Below are 23,694 nucleotides of genomic sequence, written 5' to 3' on the forward strand. Positions count from 1 at the left end.
TCTTTCTCTTCTACTCACATAAATACACTTCGCGAAATTTCAAGAATTAATGTTTCGCTGGATATAGCACTCCTCTTTAAGATTTCTCTCCTATTTTCCATTTACATGCCAGGGATGTGAATTAGCCATGTGGATATTGAAAATTTGTCAAAGCATGTGGATATTGGAATTAAATGATATTTGATATTTACACGCAAGGGAAGTGAATTAGCCATGAAACTTTCAAAGATTCACCAACTCTTCTTGTTGAGGGTAAATTATTCAGAAGCTCTTCTTGTTGAAAGAAACTACTACAAGTTTTTTTAAAATAAAATTCAAGACTTTCGGCATGTTTTACATAATTGACTTTTATTTTATTCAATTTTTCAGCATACGTTTTTCAAATACCCAAAATTCAAATATGACTTTTGACTTTAAGTTGTTCGTTTTTTTACTGCATCCATTAATTCCAATTCCGTTTATTAAGAAAAAGATATATGTCAATATCTCGTTCCAATTGGGTGAACATTGTTTGCATCACGTGTATTATTATTAAATAACGATGAACATTTTTTTAAAAAAACATTGACTAGAAGACTTAGGGTGTGTTTGGTAACACAAATAAGCTAGCTTATAGCTTATTATATGAACTTATAAGCTTGTTTCAAAAAATTAGAGGTGTTTGGTAACAAGCTTTTTTTACTAGCTTATAGCTTTTTGTCAGATGCTATTTCAAGTAGCGTTTGAGCTTATAACTTATAACTTTTTACACTTTATTCCATTTTTACCCTTTAATTTAATAACTACCCACTATAGAAAATAACTACCCACTATTAATTATGTCATTTAATATTTATTAACTACTTCAAAAGCTAATTTTACCAAACACTTTAATTTCAATTAGCTAATTTTTCAGCTATCAGCTATAAGCTAGCTTTTTAACTATTAGTTAGTTTATCAGTTATCAGCTAGTTTATAGCTTATTTTTACCGAACAGACCATTATCAAAAAACTTATGGTTAAAAACAAAAAATAGAAAAAGCTTTTTCACCAATTGGAGAAGGAAATTCTGACCCTTAATAAGTTACTTAATCAGCTTTTCCACAATCACGGCTCAAATTTCCTTTAGTTAACGTGACCTATTTTGCTAAGCTGCCATATACTCTTATTTTCTAAACATGTTGTTTCATTTTAATATTTCTAAATATTTGACTTGTCTCAATTTCCTAAATTTTCAAAAACAAACCACATTTTTCTTTTTCAACATATTCACGCGGAATGAATCAAACCAAAAAAAATATGTTATATATAAAACCTACATCTCATTCATTTTTTCCTTAAACTCCTCTCTCAACAACAAAATGGCCATCATCATGAAAAGAAATTTCTCCATTTTCCTCTTCATCGCCATAACATCCATCGCCGCAGCACAAGCCGGAAGTTTCAACATCACAAACAAATGCAACTACACCGTATGGGCCGCAGCCTTTCCAGGCGGTGGAGTAAAACTCAACACTGGCGAATCATGGAACATGAACATAACCAATGGTACAAGTAACGCAAGAATTTGGGGTCGAACCAATTGCACGTTCGACAACTTAGGTTTAGGAAAGTGTCAAACCGGTGATTGTAACGGAACACTTGCGTGTCAAACAATTGGTACACCACCAAACACAATCCTAGAATTTAGTTTGAACGCGTATAATGATCTCGATTTCTACGATGTTTCTCTTGTACAAGGTTTCAACATCCCAATTAAGTTGACACCGTCATTTAATTCTTGTGGTACCGTTAATTGTACCGCTGATATTATCGAAGAGTGTCCTACTCAACTTCAGGTACCAGGTGGTTGTAACAATCCGTGTACGACGTTTAATACACCTGAATATTGTTGCAACTCTGTTGCTCGTTCCGCCGTTGTTGCTACCAATGCCTCTGCTACTTGTGCACCAACTAGTTACTCAAAATTCTTTAAGGAGAGGTGCCCTTATGCTTATAGTTACCCTAAAGATGATGCAACAAGCACATACAGTTGTATGGGAGGAACAACTTATGATGTTGTGTTTTGTCCTTAAATAATTACTTTTCTTTTAACTCCTCTTTTATTGATTTTTATGTTTTGTTAATTTCATTTCATGATTCTTATTGTATACTTTGATATATGTATATGTAATAATCAAATAAATGGGTCATATACTCATCTTAGGGGATTCCTTTGCACATCTATGGAATATTGATGTGCTTTAGTTCTTTTGTCCTGAAATAAAATAAGATACTATGTATAAGTAAATTCTGATCATGATTCATGATATATAACAATTAATTGATGTTTATTTATTGAATAAGAGACTTTATTCATATGGTTTATATGTGAAGCCTGCATCCAAATCATTTGGGGAAATTAATATGCAGCTCCAGTTATGAATTATTGTTACTATATTGTATGATTAGCTGTAATTATTTTCTTCAATATATGATCATCTATAATAATTTAAGTAAGAGTTTTGATTTTGATGCACACAATATTTTTATGTTGTCATATAGTCCTTTTTCCCCTTAATCCTCTTGTTGTTAGAAGATCTGATAAGCCAGAATTCGGTTGAAAGATAAATAAAATTTAAAAAATTATTATTTTAGTCAAAATTTAAATTCGAAGTCTCTCAAACAATTCATTTTTCACTAAAGTTTATTAACGACCTGAATTCAATTCCTTGTTCATTTTCATACCAGTTTCATATACTATGTGTTAAGGCAACATTACTTTATTGATGCCAAAATGTTTATATGATATTTGCATATCAAAGTCGATTTTGTTTCATAATATTACCTAATTCAACTTCACTATTGCTTCTTCTTCATTTTTTTCTGACTAAGCAATTGCATTATTATTTCACAGAATTTTACTTCACAATTATTTGTCAAAAAATTATTTGTCATGTTGGTCAGTCTTTGATTTTATGATTTTATCTACAGCCATCAGTCATGCACGCCTTTGAAGTTTTTTCGCAATTTTTATTTTACATCGTCGTTTACGTATATATTTTTTCAAATATTTATCCCTTGGATACTAAAAAACAATTATAAAGTCTTTGGAAAATGAAAATATTCACACACAAGAAGTCTTTCAAAATGGCTCATGTTTTACATTTGGTCAAACAACGATATAAACAAAACGCGTAGTTGCTAAATTGTAGAGTTTTACTTTTTCACCTCAGGCATACATGACTCTCAAAACTTATATGCATTTTTTTAGATGCCATTTTTTCTGTTTTTTTCACAAAAATGTAGTTATTTATATTTTTTAATTAAAAAAAGAAAAAGAAATAAGAAACTACGCGTTATTGACTTATGGTTCCTTAAATAATTTTTTGATTTCACATTGGCCCCTTAATGATTAAATATTCTTCTTGGTCCTTTAAAGATATATATATATATATTTGCCACATTGATCTCTGCTAATTATTTGTAAAAAACGTTAACTTTAGGACCAATATGAAACCTATTAAACTAGATAAAGGGATAAAAGGCCAATATGAAACTAGATAAGGGACAAATATGAAACTTAATAAGTGACAAACTCTCCCTAAAAATTTTAATATTAGTGCAAGCCCAAGTCAAGAATTAAACTCAAGACATTCCACCGAATATACAATAGACATATTATTGTGTAGTTCTTTTGCAATACTTTTTTATTACTTATGATCTTTAACTTTTAAATTTAATTTTCATACATATATTTTAAATTAAATTTCACTTATTCATAAATGTCACGTGCATCGCACAGGTATACAGACTAGTTCAAATATGATATAAGATAATGACCACATTTTTATAAGGTACATTTGTTAAAGTGTAAGTTGAGTTCACATTCTAAATAGCGAAACTAGAACTGTTCGCACTCTACATAGCGAGTGACAATATTTTATATTCAAATGTGACGTTTACGCTCTCCATGAATGAAAAAATCATGAAAAAAGAATTCACTTTTGAGATAGCAAACTGCACCTGAGTTCGCTTTCTAGATAACAAACTGCAGCTGAATTCGCTTTCTAGATAGCAAACTGCAAACTGAGTTCGCTTTATAGGATGCAAACTATTTTTTTATGATTGTTTTCATTCTAGGGGGTAGATATGTTGGGTTTGAGCTAAAAATATTGTCAGTCGCTACTTCGAGTGCGAAAAAGTGCCCGCATCCTAGAAAGCGAGAGAGTTATATTTTGGTCATTTTAAGGGGTGACCGAGGGAATCTGGAGTGTGTGAAAAGATGGATTCTAAATTTTATAAGTGCCTTTCTTTAATTTTGTATACCGGCCTATGTAACAAAACATACATGGGCCTGCTTTTTTTGTTGGAGTTTTTTTTTTCATCCTATCGGTTACTCCGAGCCCTACACGTTTTCTGTTTTACCTTCTGTTACTTAAACAGTGGACGTTATCAAGATGATAATTTTTTTTTAAAAAAAAATATCGTCTGATACTTAAGTAGCGGACATTATAAAGGTAGGGTGTTTTTGGGGGGTGTCTGCTACTTAAGTAGCGGACGGGGGTAATTTGGTAAATTTGTAGGGCGCACGAGAAAATGGGTAGAGAGGCAAAAGTAAATCTCGATTTTCTTTTCGCGCTCCCTAGAAGTCTTCATCCGCTTCTAGAAATTCCAAAAATACACTCCTTGCTACTTAAGTAGCAAACTCAGGGGCGCCAAATATGGGGGAAAAAAAAGTCTGCATCCTAGACCGCCAACTCATTTCGCATTCTAGAATGTCAATCTTAAAAAATAGAGGCCCAAAGAAGGGGAAGAGATACAAAAATATTAGATTTTTTGAGGTTCGAATTATAAAATGCGAACTATTTTTTCTCTAGTTTTTGCCATTTACACATTCACATCCTGCATTGCGAGGGGGTAGTATTGAAAGGTCGGGGACACGTGTGAGACTCATGAGACACGAGAAGAAGAAATCTTTTATTTGTAGCAGTATGGGCCTTCTTTCGAAAGTAGAGGAATGTTTGTAATTGTTTTTCTCCCCCGCATTGCTCTAAATTCTCAATTTTCATTGAAAGATATTTATAAATAGTGTACAATTTTAACGGAAGATATTCTCCGATAATATATTTCTCTGCGGGAACAAGTTATTCATTTTGGTGGTCTTAGTTTTTTTTATTACATTTTAGTCGCTTAAGTTTCAAACACTATACAATTTAATTATTTACTTTTTCTTTTGCTTGTTAAAAAAAAATAATTAATTCTTTACTCTTTTTTTTTTCGTTTCATTTTATTTCCTTAACTTATGAATAGTTGGACACTTTTTTTTTATAAGCAAATAGTTGGACACTTGGATCCTCTAAGTTACAAAGTTTAAACAACTTAGTTCTCATGTTAAGATACAAAATTTAAAGTTAATCTTAATCTATCCCTCTTCAATAATTTTATTTTAAAACAAAAAGTATTTTCCACGTGTAAATAAGAGACTAATCCCCTTGAGATAACTGAGATCAATTTAAGTAATTGACATCTCTCAATAAATATTTTTTCATACATATCGACCGGTGATTAAACTCATGACCAAATGGCCGATGGTTGAGATTTAGTATATGTCCATTTAATATTATTATTGTTTTTTGGATTTTTTACAAATAATGTGATTCACGGATTAACTTTTGGACAGAGCCGCGTCTTATTTTATTCATATCTCATCTCTAACTTGGGAAGGAAGGAAGGTAAGAATGCAATGCAACTATGCTCCTTCACCTTTTTACCGGTAAAACTTGCAAATTCTACCTTGCTTTACTTCCATTTTCCAAAATATAAACGAAAATTAATAAAAAAAAAAAATTTATGTATTTAGTTATACATAAATTTTCGTTGCTAAATATATAAATGTAAATGCTACTGCATTTTTTTGCGTATTCCATAGCAATGTTAATTTATACACTTTTTCGCGAAAATATAAATAAACAGTTAGTTTTTTTTTTTACTTAAAAATAGATCGTTAGTTTGTTTCTTGAATGCTAAGACGTTATATAATCTATTAAAATATCAAATTTTCAAAATTGTTAAGATCGGATGTTATGAGTTCGGACTTTTGTTCCTCTGTTTTATGTGTTTGAATTTTCATGATTTATCATTTTATATATCTAAAAAAATGAAATTCAATCAAAAATACATTTGGCTCTCTTTGGTCGTTGGTTAGGTCGTAGATTGACTTGTCATCGGTGGACCCTCATAATCGGGTCGATCATTTTCTTCAATTTACTTCTTCTTCTGGTGGTCTCAGAGCGCAACACTCATTCTTACAGCTTATTTAGCTCTTATGTGTTTGAGTTATTTGGAACGGAAAAAATCAAATTAAGACTATTCTGTAACTACTCTGAATAGTCCTTACCTCATTTGCTGGACAAGGTTAAACTATATTCGTACCGATGGTTGAAGACAACAAATTCCAATATAGCTTCCAACTACCATAGCTGGTGGTCGAGTCCGTTTACTTGTCTTGGCCTGGTGTAACTTTGTAACTTTGGTTTCATGTTTTTCTCCATTAAGTGTATTTGTAAACTCTTATAGTTTTTTTGGCACACCTTGTGCTGAAGGGACTAGCTGATATATATATATATATATATATATATATATATATATATATATATATATCATTTTGACTTGTTGAAAAAAAATAATTCAAAAATACATTTGTATTAAATTTAAAAATACTCTGTAGTATAGTCTATAAAACTACTTACACTAAATTTGTATTAAATTAAACTGACAATAATGTTTTTCTGAAATTATCTTCATTGATTAGGGAGCAACTTTGTTAGGCAGATAGCCGCCGGGCCATTTCATTATTAAAGTTAGGCTACTTGTTTTCTTATATTCTCGCATGCCAGCAAAGCGTAGAGTAAAACTTGAGAAGAAATAGGCAATTTGATGGGTGATATGATGAGATATAGAAATAAAAAGGAAATTGAAAATATAATTATATTATAAAAAGTATTACTCTATAAATATTAAGAATCTCAAAGGTAAGATAATCTGAATATGAATATATATAATTAAAGATATTTTTCACTTTATAATCGATTTTATAGAAATAAATTAAGTTCAATTCAAAATTTTAAAATGATAATAGAGTCTCTTCTAAAATTTATTGGACCGTCAACTATTATATTTAATGTGATATGAACATGAGTTTATAAGTAAATGCAATTATCAGTACAATTTTTTGCCCTTATGCAACTAATTATAACAAGGTATAGGTATTGATTGAATATATATCATAGAAGATCTATAAAATATTAACAATTTTTTGTCATGATTTTGAATTCATTTGAGTGGTGTATTTATTATGTACAAGTAAAAAATGTTTTGCAACTCAAGTACTTATGTATTAAACTGTTTCTATTGCAATAAGAATTAACTAATTTTACAATTAAAATTTTAAATAATATCATAAAATAAATAAATTTTTTAAACATAATAGTAGTTTAAATAAAGGGTATAATTACTACACTAAAATTAAATGTTCCGTTTATACACAAGTAGTATAGTTATAGATAACACCAAAATAGTCAAGTTTGTTATCAAAATAGTCAAAGGTTTGTTTCCACCCATCATATAATAATTGCGTGTCTAAGATATCTTAGATAGTAGTACATGTATAAACTAAAGTTCATCATTTTGAGCACCAGTGAAATTAAAAAGTGATGTGGAAAAAAAATACTAATAATTCATTGCCCATATGTGATGGCTGCTGAATCTCATCCCTACTCAAATTAAATTGCCTACATAAACCTCAACTACCATACTTCCATTTCATCCAATATCCATACAACAAAATGACTTTCTTATCAATCCTCACATTCACACTATGCTCCCTACTCCTCACCCTCACTCCCTCACAAGCAGCCAACTTTGAGATCGTCAACAATTGCCCTTACACCGTTTGGGCCGCTGCTAGCCCAGGCGGTGGTCGCCGTCTTGACCGCGGTCAAACATGGAACCTTTGGGTCAACCCTGGAACTGCCATGGCTCGTATCTGGGGTCGTACTGGTTGCAACTTTGATGGTAGCGGTCGTGGCCGTTGCCAGACAGGTGATTGTACCGGTGGACTCCAGTGCACTGGTTGGGGTGTCCCACCAAACACATTGGCTGAATTTGCATTGAACCAATACGCAAATCAAGATTTCTACGACATCTCACTCGTTGATGGTTTCAATATTCCGATGGATTTCTTCCCTCTTAACGGAGGATGTCACAAAATCAGTTGCACGGCCGATATTAACGGACACTGCCCTAATGAATTGAGGACTCAAGGTGGTTGTAACAACCCTTGCACGGTTTATAAAACTAATGAATATTGTTGTACTAATGGACAAGGTTCTTGTGGGCCTACTTATTTCTCAAGGTTTTTTAAGGATAGATGTCATGATTCTTATAGTTACCCTCAAGATGATCCAACAAGTACTTTCACTTGCCCAGCTGGATCTAACTATAAAGTTGTTTTCTGTCCTCTTGGAGCTCCTCATATTGAGATGCCACTAAATCAAACTAGTGTGTATTGAAAATGTGTATGTGATCAATGATGGGTCCCTTTAATAAGATGAAGTTTTTTTGCTAAAACTTCATTTGTGATCTGTGGATTCATTTCATGAGTAATTTCTTAATTAGTGTGTTTTGGTTGGCTGTGTATGTGTGTGTGTGTGTGATGGTGAAGTGTTAATAATGGAGCAAATGAGATGTGTGTACCTTGTACCATCAATGAAGCTTTTTAATTTATGTTTAAGACATCTTTAATCCATTTAGAAATTTTGAATTGCCTAATTAGATCCATCGTGATCAATAATTATTAGAATTTTTACCTCTTCTTTTTAGTACTTTTAAATGCTAACATATATATAATGCTTGAAGAAACTATGTTTAATATATTGATGAGAGGTTTGGTAGTATGCTATAGGTCATGAGTTCGATTCTCACTCATTATATATAATGCTTGAGCAACTTAATATAGAAATATTCTTCTTAAAAATTATGCATCAATTTTTTAAAAGTCAAATTGTTATATTTTTTTAATACAATAATTTTACTTTTAGGTTCATTAACATGTACCCTTAGGATACACATTAACTAAACCTTTTTTAAATTATTTGTATCTCAAAGTGAAATCTCGATTGATAAGCTGAAATCTAAGAAAACTAACACAATCATGAATTCTTTTGCTTTATGTGTAATAATCCCATTACTTATCTTCAACTCTGTTAATCCTTTGTTGTAATGGGATGAAGTACCCTTTGTACTTCCCATGAATCAATGCATTTTATTTTGTCTATAAAAAAACACAATCATGAATTTATTAAAACCAACAAATTTGTCTATAAATATTCCTGTCACTGTATAGTAGATCATGCATGACAAAAATATTTGATTTGGGGTAGATTATGACAATATCATTTGTCGTTACCCAAATTAGTGAGTTTGTTTTAATAAAAGTTATATTCCTGAGTTTATCAACAATAAGATTGATTTTGTCAAAGGTTTAGGGATGACAATACATTATATGTAATAACTGGACTGCTGCTTTTTTATAGTTTATCCGTTGAATATTGAATAAGATACAATGCACGTTACCCCTTTTCCACGGTACAGTCCCTCCCCAGTCCCCACAATAAACTTTACTTATTGCACACGCCACATGCATGCATAGTATTAGTGGCGGATTATAACCGGGAAAGACAAGAGGAAGACCGTGAGAGAGAGTGGGCACTACAAAGTCTTTGAGAAACTTGGGCTTCACTGAATTTCTCTTGGCCCTTACTTGTGGAATGACTTCTTCCTCTTCTGAGCCCATGTCTACTCCTAATTCCACCTCTTCATTGCTCATGCCATCTCAACTCCGATTTCTATATATAAAATAATAAAAAAATTTAGTTAAATAAGAATTGGTAATTGGTATGTAAAGATTTCTCATGTATATATTGAGAAGTGTGTTGTCTTTTTTAGCTTTATGGTGTTTAAAAGTATGTTCAAAAATAAGATTTTTTTAAACTTGAAAATTTCTAAAGTCATTGTATTTGTGAGAGATGAGAGTTTTTTTTTTTAATCAAACAAACTTAATGCATTTCATTAACTAGTAAATGTTTAATACATAAAGGAATAATCTCAAATCTACGGAGACTAGCCCTAGAATTAGCCGCCCGAGCAAGAGTATGAGCAACCATATTCGTTTGTCTCCTAACAAACTTCACTTCAAAGTTTATACACGATAACATAATTTGGATAATGTCAGCAACAATTAAACTAAATTACGAATTACCACTACACATAGTTCGAATAGCTTCAGTCAACACATGTGAGTCGCCTTCAAATTGAACCCTATCCATACCTCTATGATTGCCTTCCTTCATAGCCTGCAAGAGCGCCCATGCTCCGCCTTCCACCGTTGAAAGTAGGACCTGCTTACGCTGCGTGAAGCCAGCCACAAAGTTACCAACATGATCTCGAAAACAAACGCCCATCGTTGTTACCCTAGCTTCACCAAAAAAAGCAGCATCAACGTTACATTTTACCAATCATTGCGAGGCTTTTCCCATCTATCAGTAGTAAGAGGTGCAGGAATATGGTTTTCATCATGCTTCAGATGATGAACAACAAACCAATCATTCCATGCATTGTATGCAATTCGCCCAACTTGGTTCAGAAAACTAGGACTGTCATTCCAAACTACATCATTTCGGTGATGCCAAATACTCCAAAAAAGTGTTGCAACTCTATCCATAGTGGCTCAATCTTCATTTCGGCACATCGCAAACACTCTATCTACGGCAAGATCCTGCTGATACACATTATTTTCAAGGACAGATAGCAGGCCAGCAGCCTGCCAGCATTCCCGGGTGGCATTGCAGTCGAAAAAGACGTGGAGATCATCTTCAGCCGCATACTCACATATAGGACAATGTACATCACAATTCACACGTCGTTGATATAAATTGGCTCGCGTCGGGAGACAACCTCGACATAAACGCCAAAGTAAATATTGAGCTTTGTAGGGCGCTTGAGCATTCCAAATATCGTTCTAATTGCCCTCCACATGAAATTTCTGATCACACACAATATGACGCATAGCTAAGATGTACCCGGATTTAACGGAGTAGCAACCATTTCTTTCTTCATCCCAATGATTTTGTCGTCATGAACTGAAGCGATGAGAAGTGTGTTAATAATTAAGTTTGCTGCAGGACCTGAAAACAGCGTCCAGACTTTAGCAATATCCCAAGACTTATAATTATCTAATAATAAGTCGTTGACAAACAAATGGTATACACCTTACTCTTGCGGAGAAGGAACCCAACGTTCATTACTGCCACGCAACCACGAGTCCTTCATTATATTGATTTTATCACCACTACCTATACTCCACCTACATCCAAACAACAAAATTTGACAAGCTTTCCAAATACTACGCCAAGCAAAGCTCGGGCTATAACCCAAAGAGGCTTCAAGTAAAGAAGATCGTGGGAAGTACCTTACTTTAATTACTCTGGAAACCAACGAGTTCGGATTTTGAACAATGTTCCAGGCTTGTTTTGCCACCATATCCATGTTAAAAGCTTCAAAATTACGAAAGCTTAAACCACCCCTAGCCTTGTGGCATGTTAAGAGTTTTTATTTTTACAAAAAGAGTACAAATTTTAATAAATAAATATAAGATGTCATTGATCAACTTTGTACACGACTTCAAGAACGATAGAAAATTCTAACTGTCGTTGATATAAATACATGAATTTTTTTTATATGGTCACGTGACTAAATATTTTTTTAGTCACCCTCACAAAATTTACGTTTTCATTTTATTTTTTCAATTATTTCATAAATAATTTAAAATTTATGTGGATGTTTCTATATGGTCACATCACCGTGAAAACTTTGCTCTTGATACATTTATTACTAGAGATTTTGAACTTTTCTCTTTCTCCCCCATAATTCGTGTGCATATGCCTCTGCAAATATGGGGTGTGAGCAAGAGATCTGTATGATTGTTTATGAGCAATGCCAAACTCATCTGAAGAACAACTCATCTTAAGAACAGTTTGAATTGACTTGTTTTTGAACTTATGTGAAACAACTAATGTAAATAAATAAGTTTTTCAACGTAGTTTATGAAAAAACAGTTTATGAAGACACAATTTTTGTTAGTAAAAACTTATGAATTAACATAAAAATTTATTTATTTGCATAAGTTATTTTAATAAGCTAAAAAATAAGTCAAATTCAAACGGATCATTTGCTCTTTAATTTTTACAAACCTAATGGGAATTTCTATCCCCAAAATGATAATTTTAAGTAATTTTTTTTCGGGCTTCCACCCTCTTTTTTATCAAAATAAAAATAACCTAAAATTATAATTCTTTTCCCAAAAAAACCTAAAATTATAATTTCATGATTGAAACTAAGTTTGGCAACTCACACACAACAAATAATATTATTAAATACCCTTAAATGCAAAAGAAAGTACATATATAAGAAGAAAATAGCAAACAAACTTGTTTGTTTACTTCTTCTTCGTTATTGCTTCGAGAGGAGGAGAAAAAGCTTTCACGGTTATCTTTCTTTTTCATCTCTCAATTTCAATTCACTCTACATATTCTTCCGATTACTTCTTCAATTTCGATCCTAAATCTCTTTTACTTTCCCTTTTCATCGTTTCCGATCTTCAATTTACGAAATTCACTCACCGTATCTTTTCATAGATCATTGTTAAACCGATTTCGAAATTGAATCCAGAAGTGAATTTTGATTATCCAAATTATACGATCAAAGAAAATTTCAATTTCAAATTCAATATATTATAAATAATTGTTGTTGTTGTTGTGGTTGATTTTGTATATATAAAATTGAAACCCTAGAAATTGATTGTTTTTGAATTATAGATGGCGTTGCAAGGAAAGCTAGATAGATTCAAAAAGCAGCAAGAGAAATGTGCATCAACGCTATCGAGCATAGCAGCAAGCAAAGCTGCATCATCTGCTGTGCCAAGTCCTCTTGTTCCTGTCAAATTTTCAAATGATACAGAAAGGCTTCAACATATTAATAGTATACGGAAAGCTCCTGTTGGAGCTCAGATGAAGCGTGTTATTGATCTCCTTTTTGAGGTACAACAATTATATGATCATATCAATATTATGTTCATCATGATGATGAATACATTGGGATACTATTTTTATGCTCTTTAGTGTCTGATTTAAGATGAAAAATTCTTATTGGGTCAAACACTTACAGTTAAAAGTGGATTGAAAGCAAAGAAGTGGAAATTTTAAGATGCTGCTGCTTTGTGATAGTTTTGCAGAAAATTGTGATCAAATACTATTTATGCAGCTGCAATTGTTGCCAAGATATTGAAAACCTAGATGTTACGGTCACAATACAGTATTTTAAAGCCTGTGAGAAGAGACTTAAATTGTATAAGCTGTTTGGATAAACAACTTAATTATAGTATAAGGGCTTATCAAATAAGTTTATACATAAACTATTTCTATAACAAAAATATAAAATAACGTTAAATTGTTTTTAAATATGCTAATATGTTGTTTTCATAAGCTATTCAGGAGAGCTTAGGAAATAAGTTGAAAACAGCTCATGGACATGTCATAAGTTGTTTTTGTAATCTCTCCCAAACAATTTCACTAATACTTATGTAAACTCAAATACATCAAATATCAGGCCCACAAATAATATGCAATGTCAACACTAGCAATTCCTCATATACTGGAATTGTTTCTTCTACCCAATAAAATAATAATGTTTATAAGAATAGTTCTATGGATCACCTTTGGTCATTTCCTTTTCTTTCAGGGATCGACTATTAACCTGGTTTTAGTAAAAAGTATTAGTGGAGCATTTACCTCCTTTTGTGCAAATATATAGTCCCATTTCATCTTATAAGTGTTATCAGAAACTACTTGTGTTTTAGGATAAACAATTATTGGGTTATAAATAAAAGCTTATGTCAGAATCATGTTACAGTTTAGGAATTTTTTTGAAGTGCTTGTTATTATGATGTATAAATATGCTTTATGTTAGTCATCTGTAAGATGTTTTGTGCCTAATGGTTATTAAGAAAGGTGGTTAATTGTTAATACACCTTTCAAGCCAATCCCTGGTCTCTCTCAAGGTTTATGGCTATGTGCATGTCCATGGATACTTAGTGCTTGTGCTTGTGTTTTCTTAATAGACTCGGCAGGCTTTAACATTGGAGCAAATAAATGAAACATGTCATGTGGACATGAAAGCTAACAAAGATGTTTTTGACAATATGAGAAAAAATCCTAAAGTAAGATATGATGGAGAAAGATTCTCTTACAAGGTAACTTTTATTCTTGCATATATGTAAACCTTCACGTGTTCAATTTTGTTCACTTTGACAATAACATCCTCTTCTTTTATACTACTATTTGGTTCATGACATTTGGCATTGCTTTTTGTCTATAGTCGAAACATTCCCTTCGGGACAAAAAAGAGCTTCTTTTCCTGATACGCAAATTTCCAGAGGGCATTGCTGTTATTGACTTAAAGGATTCATACCCAACTGTGATGGAGGACTTACAGGTAAATTAGTTTTGTTAGTTAATTTTATTAATTTTTTGACGTTAGTTTTTCTGAAACATTGGTGAAATTTAATCATAGATAAATGTCTAACTCCCATATTGCCTTGAGCTTATTGAGCAACTATTCTTATCTCACAAATTTGATTCCTTCCTGTGCACAATGAATTTTTCGGAGACACATTTTTGTTAAAATACTAACCAATAACTATACCTTTGAAAGAAGCTCAAATGTTATAGTCAATACTCAATACAAGCAATGTATATAGGAATAAGAAAGGGACAAAATAGATTAGAAAAATATGGTTAGAACCTGTTTATCTGAAAAAAATGAGTTCACAATAATATGAATGTAAGTTTATTATCCTGAGTATTCCCTCTCCTCCCTCTGTATCTGACGGACTGGCCCTATAACTTCAATATGGTATCCCATAAAAGAAATTTGGCTCAGCGGCTATCTCAGAATTGGTTTGGTTTGGCCCCGTGTCTATCCTAAAGAATGAGTCTCGTCAGTCCCAGATGTAGTTGGGTTTCGACAGTTGCAGCTCTTTTTGGTCCCAATAGTCCTAGAGGCATTCTGGCCTCAAATTTTTTATTATCCCAAATACAATCTTGTCCCAGCTTATTCCAAATATAGTTTTCCCTGACTTATCCTAGATACAATCTAGCCCTATTTATTTGTCCCAAATATGCTCTAAATTTTTGTCCGAGTTGACATAACAGTCATGTTTTGTGGAGTCTATACTTTTATATTCGTGGTTTTCTCTTTTCATCCTTGACATCTAAAAGAACAAGCCTATAACTTAGACAAATATAAATAAATATTAATTTGGAAATTAATTATTCCAACCAAAAATCTTAGCTCCTTTGTGACAAGGCTCAAGACCAAGTGTATATGCACTCTTCATTTGTAGTTACAAACGCATCCTCAATAGCTTATCTGACTTGTCCATGCAATGAGATTCTATTTAGGCAAGTTCATATTGTGGATGAAAATGCGAAGGAGTTGTTCAAAGAAACATTCTCTTCAGTTGCACGAACCTTAACGCGTGTCTTACAAACCTCTATAATCTGTTCGTAGAACAAAGCCACCAAAATGTACTTCATTTTAGTCAACATGTCTCTTTCACATGACTTTTTTTTTTTCTTTTTTCTGTATTTTTTGTTATTCTTTTGAAAGATCATGTTATCTGTGTCTCTGCTGCTTAGAGTTTACTCAGATGCTGAAATATATATTAATACAAGTGTGAACTGTTTTAGTATGTTTTCATTGAAAAGTGAAAATTCTATTAAGCTGCAACATCTATACTCAGAACATTCGCACTAGTGAGTGGTGATATTTTTAGAGGGGGTCAAGAGTCAAAATTTAGTTATATAATTGGTTTCTCATGGAAATAAGATCTCATAAAGCTTTCAGTTTATAGGCTTTGAAAGCTGGTAGGGAGATTTGGCTGCTGTCCAACTTTGATTCACAGGAAGACATTGCCTACCCTAATGATCCTAAAGTGCCTATTAAGGTTGATGATGACCTAAAACTGCTTTTTCGTGGGATTGAATTGCCTCGTGATATGCTTGATATAGAGAGGGATCTCCAGAAAAATGGAATGAAACCTGCTACTAACACTGCAAAGAGGAGAAGTGCAGCACAAATGGAAGGCATTTCATCCAAGCCTAAACCTAAGAAGAAGAAGAATGAAATCACCAAGAGGACCAAGCTGACTAATGCCCATCTTCCAGAGCTTTTTCAGAACTTAAAGAACTCCTGATTGAAGTAACTCACAGCGTGTGTTGGGCGGATTCTCATAGTTCGCTTAGTGGCGTCAAATTGATAATGTGTTTAGAGAGTCTTCCTGTCGTCCTTAAGAATATATCTTTTTTATTGTATTAGCCTACTGCCGCTGGTTTTGGACGTATTCAATTTGTTGAAGAAACAATTTTTCAGAGCACATTGCAAATTCAGGGTATTCCTTCCAGGCTTAAACAGGAGTCTTAAGTAAAAGGAAAAATGTGGGCAGAGCCCCTCTTCTAGTGGTTTTATCTAAATTCAAGGTCGCATTGTTTTAAAGTGCAGAAAATGGTGAACCAGCAACCAAGTTATAGCAAACTTGGTCATTTAGCAGAGTGAAAATATTGAGTATGTTCTCATTTGTACGTCCAACTTCTGGAAGTGAATAATGATATTTTTTGTTGCCTGTTGGTGAGAATTAAGACTATCACCTCTTTCAGAGTGATGTAATTTTATTGAAAATTTGTATTGATACTTACATTTAAACATTTGCATGTTATTTTGAATGTTTTACTGTTCAAACCACACTTTAGAAGTATACACAATCAATCATCATGTAACCAATCCATCAAAGAATTCAGTTCTTCTTATTTGGCTTAAAGATACTCAACAGCTAAAGCATGCAAAAAATTTCTTTCGTGCAACTCTACGGCTACTACGAAACTTTGCAGCTGTTTCCTCTAGCTCAAGAAATTCTTCCATTTTTTGAGCCTCAACTATTGCCCTTTTCTCTTCAGCATACTGATGGATTTCAGCTATTTCATTTTTCATTTTTAAAACATACTCAACCTTCATTCTTTCCAAATTTTCCTGTTTATCAAAACGGTTTTGTAAGTAACAAAATAAGTGAAATAACTATTATTTGGAAAGAAAATAATCACATTGATGCGTTAAATTTTTGCCAATCCCTTGGTGATAATTTTTATTTTGTCTTAACCCTCCAGTTTTAAGGGGAATGAGTCTCTATTAATCCAGAGTTTGACTTTAATGTAAGTAAAGTCAGACAAAACCATGTTTTAGTCAAGATTCGAGCTCAAATTCTTCTAAACGATTGGTTCTTATTTGAAATTTATTAACCACTTGAGTCTAACCACTTGTTTCTTCAATGATAAGGTTGAAATTGAAACAACAAAAACAAGATACAATCTGAGTTAATAATCACCTCAAATTTTTTGAGTTGTGTCTCTACAGATGCTTTGGTGCTTTCCTCCCACAATCCAACTGCAGATTGCCTCTGATATGCCCTGTGTGACCGTTTCATCTTTCATCAAACTAATTTTCAACATGGTTAATTAAATTGAAGATTTTATGCTTCAGGGCAAAAAAAATGGACAAAAATCTCATAGAGGCGTATACTAGTGGATAATCTTTATTGCTTTCTTCCAAAAGGTACATAAATAGTAGGAAGTAAGTAGTAGTAACATAATGTTTTAGAAAAGAGAGTAATTCTTTTCCTCGATAAAAAACAAAATGAAAAGAGTTACTCAAGAATTAGGGTCATGCTAATTATTAAACAGTGCCCCGAACACTAGTTAAACATACTAAAAAAAAGAAATAAATGATAAAATTAATGGAGAGAAAATAAAATTAATTTACAAGATAAAATTTCCATATTTATATTTTAACTAGTGCCATGAGGCACTATTTAGCGTTTTCCCTAACTTCTTTGTACCATTGTTAATGGCGAAACTTTGTAATTATCAATGGAGCCAAATAAATTCTAACTATATGTTAAAATGGTATAAACGTTTTCTTGTTAAACACGTTTGTAATGAAAAATAAAAGCAAAGATAGAATAGTGGTTTATAACTACTAAAAAAACAGTGAGTTATATACTCTATTTTTTTTTGTAAATAAAAAGTGATTTATATACTCTTAATACAAGAGAAAAAAGTTATTATGCCTTTCAACAAACACAAAACAACTTTCAACTTCTGCCTTTTTTTTTTTAATTTATAATTTTTAAAAATTAATCTTTAAATTATTACCGAATATATTAAAATCACTTCTATTGCAATATGTTAATCTTAAGAAGATGGCTCTTGCCTGTTTTCTACTTTTGTCTTTTCACTTTCTTCCCATGCTTTAATTAAAGCCAATCTTTTCTCTGTTGCAATTCTTTCAAACCCAGCATCTGATGAAATAAACAAAAACAAAAAAACTTATATTTATATATTTAATAACCGTCTTGAAAAATATGATGGATTTTTATTTTTTATTAATTAAAATGAAACTAATGACTATTTTACAACTGTCTTAAAAGAAGATTTGAACTTATTAAAATCACTGAGCTAACACCTCTAATATAAAAAAAAAAAAATTATACAAAAACAGATGTACAATCGAAGTATATGGTGTATATTATGAGCTAATTTGTTACCGTTTGAGTAGTTTTTCATAAAAAATATTTTTTATAAATGATTTTTATTACGATAAACAAATATTAAAAATAGTTTATTCTTCCATTCAAAATTCTCTAAAAATTAAACAAAGAGAGAAGAGTGAGAAACATACTCAGATCATGAAGTGGAGAAATGACCTGTTGCTGATTAGGCTCATGGTTGATAGTGATAGTGATAGTGTTCTCATCAGTATCTGATTCATTTTCAAGAACATAGTCCAGAGACTGTGGCTGCGATGATTCTATTTTGTTCAAGTTGGAACCTTCTAATTCTCCCATTACTTGTTCAGTTTTGTTCTGTGGATACATAGTGCAATAATATGCAATGATGGTTATCAAAAGGATGGATGAATATTATGATTTATGAATGTATTAAACTTGAATTTATAGTGCAAAAATGGTACTAGTAGAAGAAAATATACCTAGTTAAAATTTGGAAATAACAATTAACAATGTGGTGGTAATTTTAAGTAACTTGACAAGGTGGCTTTTGTTTGAGTAAGGAAGTTTCATGTTTTGGGCCAAGAGAAATGTTTGTGGATATTCACTACCTATGTCTTGTAGTTACTACTACAATACTACCTAAGATATTGAAATTTATTTCTTAGCTGTTAATTTATTTTAAGTAAGTATCCTAATTGATATTTCATTTACTAAAATTATTTTTTCTATTGTAAAGATTCACATTTCTCATTTTTTATTCACGATTTTACATACAATCTTGGTCGATGTAGTACTTCGACAATGATTGAGTTTCGGGGCATTGTTCATGGTTCGGGGTTAGCAAGTACAATCTATGATGCGTGTTAACATTGTCAAATCTCGAAAGACTTGTGACCTTTATCTATCTCCTCTTATACACCGGCTATCATTTTTTTCTCGACAAGACTGATTGAAATTGTGACACTAGACACATCTATTAGAAGGGTATTGTTACGCCTACATATAATCTTGCTAATTGGTACTTGGGTTTTCTGAAATGTGTAATTCTCGTCTTCTTTAACGCTTTTATTGGCCGATAATTGTAGAGGGATATATTTCCCTCCATTAGTTCCTAGTCTTCATGTCATACCAATAGGGATTGAATCTAACAAAATGAACTAAATTTATAAAACATTGATGAGCCAAAGTTCGAATCTCAACTAATAAAGATGTTTATATTTAATGTTCAACCATGTCGCAAATATGATTATCTCCTATGAAAAAATTTAAAAAATTATATGATTCTTCAAAATGAGAGAAACAACCATTGAGATAACTATAGCTTAACAATACTCATACATATATAGTTTCCTTTTAACAATACAAACAACAATGCATCACATTTAAAACCACACTTTATTTAAAGTATACATAATTGAACATCAAGAATTCAGTTCTTTTTATTTGGCTAGCTTAAAAGAACTTAATTGTTAAAGCATGCAAAAAATTTCTTTGGTGCAACTCCACGGCTACGAAACTTTGCAGCTGTGTCTTCTAGGTCAAGAAATTCTTCCCTTTTTTGAGCCTCAACTATTGCCCTTTTCTCTTCAGCATATTGATGGATTTCAGCTACTTCATTTTTCATTTTTAAAACATATTCAACCTTCTTTCTTTCCAAATTTTCCTGTTATTTAAAACAATATCCAATGAGTGAAATTAACAACTAATATTTGAAAAGAAAAATAGTTGAACCGAGATTTCTTGTGATCAGGTAGTCTCAAATTCAGAAAAATTTAAACAATTGAAAAAAGATCAAATTGTGAAAATTAAAATAAAATTTTGAAATCTCGACCGTTTGATTATGTCAAGTGTTTATATCATCCTTGCGGTCACTTCTAACCGTTGGGAATCCATTTCTTTTTTTGGTTTTCACCATCAGTATCCAGCCACTGGTCCGCCTAATCTGGTTCGGAAGTCAGTTCTGGCATCAAGTAGTTCTAGCCTCCTCTCGATCACAGTTGCAGGGGATCGAACCGTGGTCCTCCTCATCAAGTCAAACGTCAATCCACTGAACCAACTAACGATTGGTGCAGGGAATCCATTTCCGAAAAGAGTCCACACATTGATGCATTAAATAAGTGTTAATCCCTTAGGACGCATGAATTAATAATCACCTCAAATTTCTTGAGTTGTGCCTCTATAGATGCTTTCCTGCTTTCCTCCCATAATCCAACAGCAGATTGCTTCTTGTATGCCCTGGGGTCACCATTTCATCTTTCATCAAGCTCCATTTTCAAAATATGGTTAATTAAATTGAAGATTCTATCCAACATCTAATATTTGACATTTGTACATGACTAAAAAAGTATTTAATCAAAACTAAGTGCCAACCAAAGGGTAAATTGTGAAGTAGTATACATTCTTTAATTAACTAGTTTCAGTATTTCAGGATCCACATCCCATGCTTCAAAGTCAAACAAATTCACAAGAAATCTCATATATATATATATATATATATATATATATATATATATATATATATATATATATATATATATATATATATATATTTCTATAAATGCACAAAAATAGGATGTAAGACGATGTGTTTAAAATACAAAATACCATCAAGTTTAGATAATTACACATGAGTGAAAGAGAAACGGATAAAAAAACTGTGTTGCGCCAATAATTACACGATGTGTTTTAGATATAAAAAGAAAAGAATTACTCAATAATTAACTTACTGTATTTTAGACATTCTTAATGGAGAAGTTTTGTACTAATTACCATTGAGCCCAATAACTCCAAACTATACCTCAAAAGGTCACATCAACATTTTCTTGTTAAACACGTTTATAATGAATTTTCAAAAAAAATAAAAATTAGGACAAAACAATGATTTATATCTCCTAAGAAAAACCATAATTTTTAATGCATGTATGGTATCACAGTGGGTTTGGTAAAATCAAAGTCTCCTAATGCAAAAACTCTTGAAACATGAATGGCTAATGTTATAATCATATCATAGATTTAAATTAATACTAGATTATAAGATAAGATGGACTCTTGCCTATTTTCTGCCTTTGTTTTTTCACTTTCTTCCCATGCTTTAATCAAAGCCAATCTTTTCTCTGCTACAATCTTTGCAAGTCCAGTATCTAATGAAACAAAATAAAAAAAAATTTAACTATATCTATTTAAGCATACAATAACTTTATACAATTTTATTTTTATTTTTTGACAATTACCTCTATCAGTTGAGTCTTTAGTATCCTTTTTATCATCATGATCCCCTGTTTCCTTATTATCAGCATGATCTTCTACAACCTCTGCATGAAAACATGATCGGTTGAATGAATCAATGTAATATTAGACAACACCGTAGAATATGGACAATATTATATCCACCGTTTCTTATATTTTTTTATTAAATAAACGATATTTATTCATTAAAAAAAATTGTTTCAAATAAAAAGCTGTCAAAAAAGTAATATTTGCGGTAATCAAACACAAAATAATTTACGATTTTTCAAAAAAAAAATCTAATTTTTTTTCACTAAATAAAATAAAGAAAGAGGGAAGAGTGAGACATACTTTGATCATCATCAACTATAGAAGTGACTTGTTGATCATTTGGTTCCTGGCTGATTGTGTTAAGAGCATCTGATTCCTTTACCAGAACCGGCGAATGCTCTTCAGGAACAACTTCTAGTGATGACTCGGTTTTGTTCAAATCGGAACCTTCTAATTCTCCCATGTCTTATTGTGTTGCAAAGTTAGCAAAGAAAGCTAATTCAGTTATGATTGACAAGAGTGGTTGAATTTCAATTAGGATTGTAGTAATATATATAGCAACTAAGCAAAGAGCAAAAAATGTGAAGTATAAGAAAATATTCCTAGCTAGCTTGATGGCATTTGGAAATAACAAGGTGGTGGTGCTAAGTAACTTGACAGGGTGGCTAATTTGTTTGACAAACAAACGTAGGGAAGTTTCACTTTAGTTAATTAGGCCACACACAACAAATATGTGTGTTGTTTTTTTATTTTTGTAGTTACTTACTACTAACTTCTTTTTTTGACTCATATTGTAGTTACTAACTATGTCTTATATATGACAACTGTCTAAACAACTACTATGTCTAATCATATTCAAATTGAAATTTATTTGTAAGTTTCACCTTGTTTTCATTAGCTGCTATTTTTTTAAAAGTAATTTAGTTGTTATACGGTTAGAATCACACATCTTAAATGCGAAAATGTGAAGAATCACATATTCGAACTAAGGTCTTTATATATCAACATTCTTACGGCTATCAACTCAGTTGTACTTATTTATAATGATTTAATTTTATAATTTTGGTACAATAGTTTAGCTACTTCTAATAGAAGTTCTAATAATTTTGACATTAAGTTCTAATAATTACATTTACCTCCTTTTAAAGACACTAGTGAGGCTCGAATCCAGAATCTCTTCGCAAGACATGACTTTTTACTACTAAACCAAGCCTTTGGAGTTCTACACTTCTCTTAATAATTTGAAGTATTTACTATTTATTCAACAATCAATTAGAATAAGCTAAATGCATGTTAAATAAATTTTTTGTTCTTATTTCTTCACAAAGAAATTTCGTTATTAAAAATATAACAAATTTTGATTATAGTCCATAAAAATAAAACCACGTATTTTTCGTTATCTTGAATTTATATTTTTTTTTACAATTAGTCTAGTGGTTAAAAATTCAACTTTAAAATTGAATAAGTGGAACATTTAAGGTTCAAATTCCCCCCTCCTGCATATAAAATATGATGTTCATACCAACTGAATTTAGCTCACGAAGACTTATCTTAAAAATTTCTATTTCATTTTTTCATGAACAAAACAAACTATAGTACTAGTACAGCTTAATACATTGAATTGAATGATAATGCATCGTTTCTTAATTGTGATGATACCGCGTGCGTAAAGCCTCAAATAAGCAACCGTGCCGTGATGCTTCAATTTCATTTTGGCTTTTATG

At 31.6% G+C, this 23,694-nt stretch overlaps 5 protein-coding genes across 6 annotated transcripts; 3 read left to right on the top strand and 2 right to left on the bottom strand.

Annotated features, from left to right (window-relative positions):
* Positions 1-1,094: 1,094 nt before the first annotated feature.
* Positions 1,095-2,321, top strand: LOC123909017 (protein P21-like). The gene has a single exon (XM_045959782.1). The coding sequence runs from the start codon at positions 1,158-1,160 to the stop codon at positions 2,052-2,054; it is 897 nt and encodes a 298-aa protein (XP_045815738.1). The 5' UTR covers positions 1,095-1,157; the 3' UTR covers positions 2,055-2,321.
* Positions 2,322-7,621: 5,300 nt separating this feature from the next.
* Positions 7,622-8,756, top strand: LOC123909016 (thaumatin-like protein 1). Its single transcript, XM_045959781.1, has one exon. It carries the CDS (start codon positions 7,806-7,808, stop codon positions 8,529-8,531), a length of 726 nt encoding a protein of 241 aa, XP_045815737.1. The 5' UTR covers positions 7,622-7,805; the 3' UTR covers positions 8,532-8,756.
* Positions 8,757-12,418: 3,662 nt separating this feature from the next.
* Positions 12,419-16,872, top strand: LOC123907903 (transcription initiation factor IIE subunit beta-like). Its single transcript, XM_045958361.1, has 5 exons — positions 12,419-12,563; positions 12,894-13,115; positions 14,195-14,326; positions 14,452-14,568; positions 15,989-16,872. Exons 2-5 carry the CDS (start codon positions 12,894-12,896, stop codon positions 16,328-16,330), a joined length of 813 nt encoding a protein of 270 aa, XP_045814317.1. The 5' UTR covers positions 12,419-12,563; the 3' UTR covers positions 16,331-16,872.
* A 73-nt stretch (positions 16,873-16,945) lies between these two features.
* On the bottom strand, positions 16,946-19,163 carry LOC123907904 (remorin 1.4-like). The gene is made up of 4 exons (XM_045958362.1): positions 18,865-19,163; positions 18,397-18,484; positions 17,513-17,594; positions 16,946-17,160 (listed from the first exon to the last, which is right to left on the bottom strand). The coding sequence occupies exons 1-4, from the start codon at positions 19,058-19,060 to the stop codon at positions 16,957-16,959; spliced, it is 570 nt and encodes a 189-aa protein (XP_045814318.1). The 5' UTR covers positions 19,061-19,163; the 3' UTR covers positions 16,946-16,956.
* Positions 19,164-19,985: 822 nt separating this feature from the next.
* On the bottom strand, positions 19,986-22,720 carry LOC123908341 (remorin-like). 2 transcript variants are annotated; one of them, XM_045958968.1, is made up of 5 exons: positions 22,271-22,720; positions 21,933-22,005; positions 21,747-21,836; positions 20,848-20,929; positions 19,986-20,357 (listed from the first exon to the last, which is right to left on the bottom strand). In XM_045958968.1, exons 1-5 carry the CDS (start codon positions 22,431-22,433, stop codon positions 20,157-20,159), a joined length of 609 nt encoding a protein of 202 aa, XP_045814924.1. In that variant the 5' UTR covers positions 22,434-22,720; the 3' UTR covers positions 19,986-20,156. The 2 variants fall into 2 exon arrangements, with proteins under 2 accessions (XP_045814924.1, XP_045814923.1); XM_045958967.1 differs by having other exon boundaries at positions 21,747-21,834; positions 21,925-22,005; positions 22,271-22,716.
* Positions 22,721-23,694: the final 974 nt, after the last annotated feature.

The sequence above is a fragment of the Trifolium pratense genome, linkage group LG2, assembly GCF_020283565.1.
Source record: "Trifolium pratense cultivar HEN17-A07 linkage group LG2, ARS_RC_1.1, whole genome shotgun sequence".
NCBI classification, from domain to species: Eukaryota; Viridiplantae; Streptophyta; class Magnoliopsida; order Fabales; family Fabaceae; genus Trifolium; species Trifolium pratense.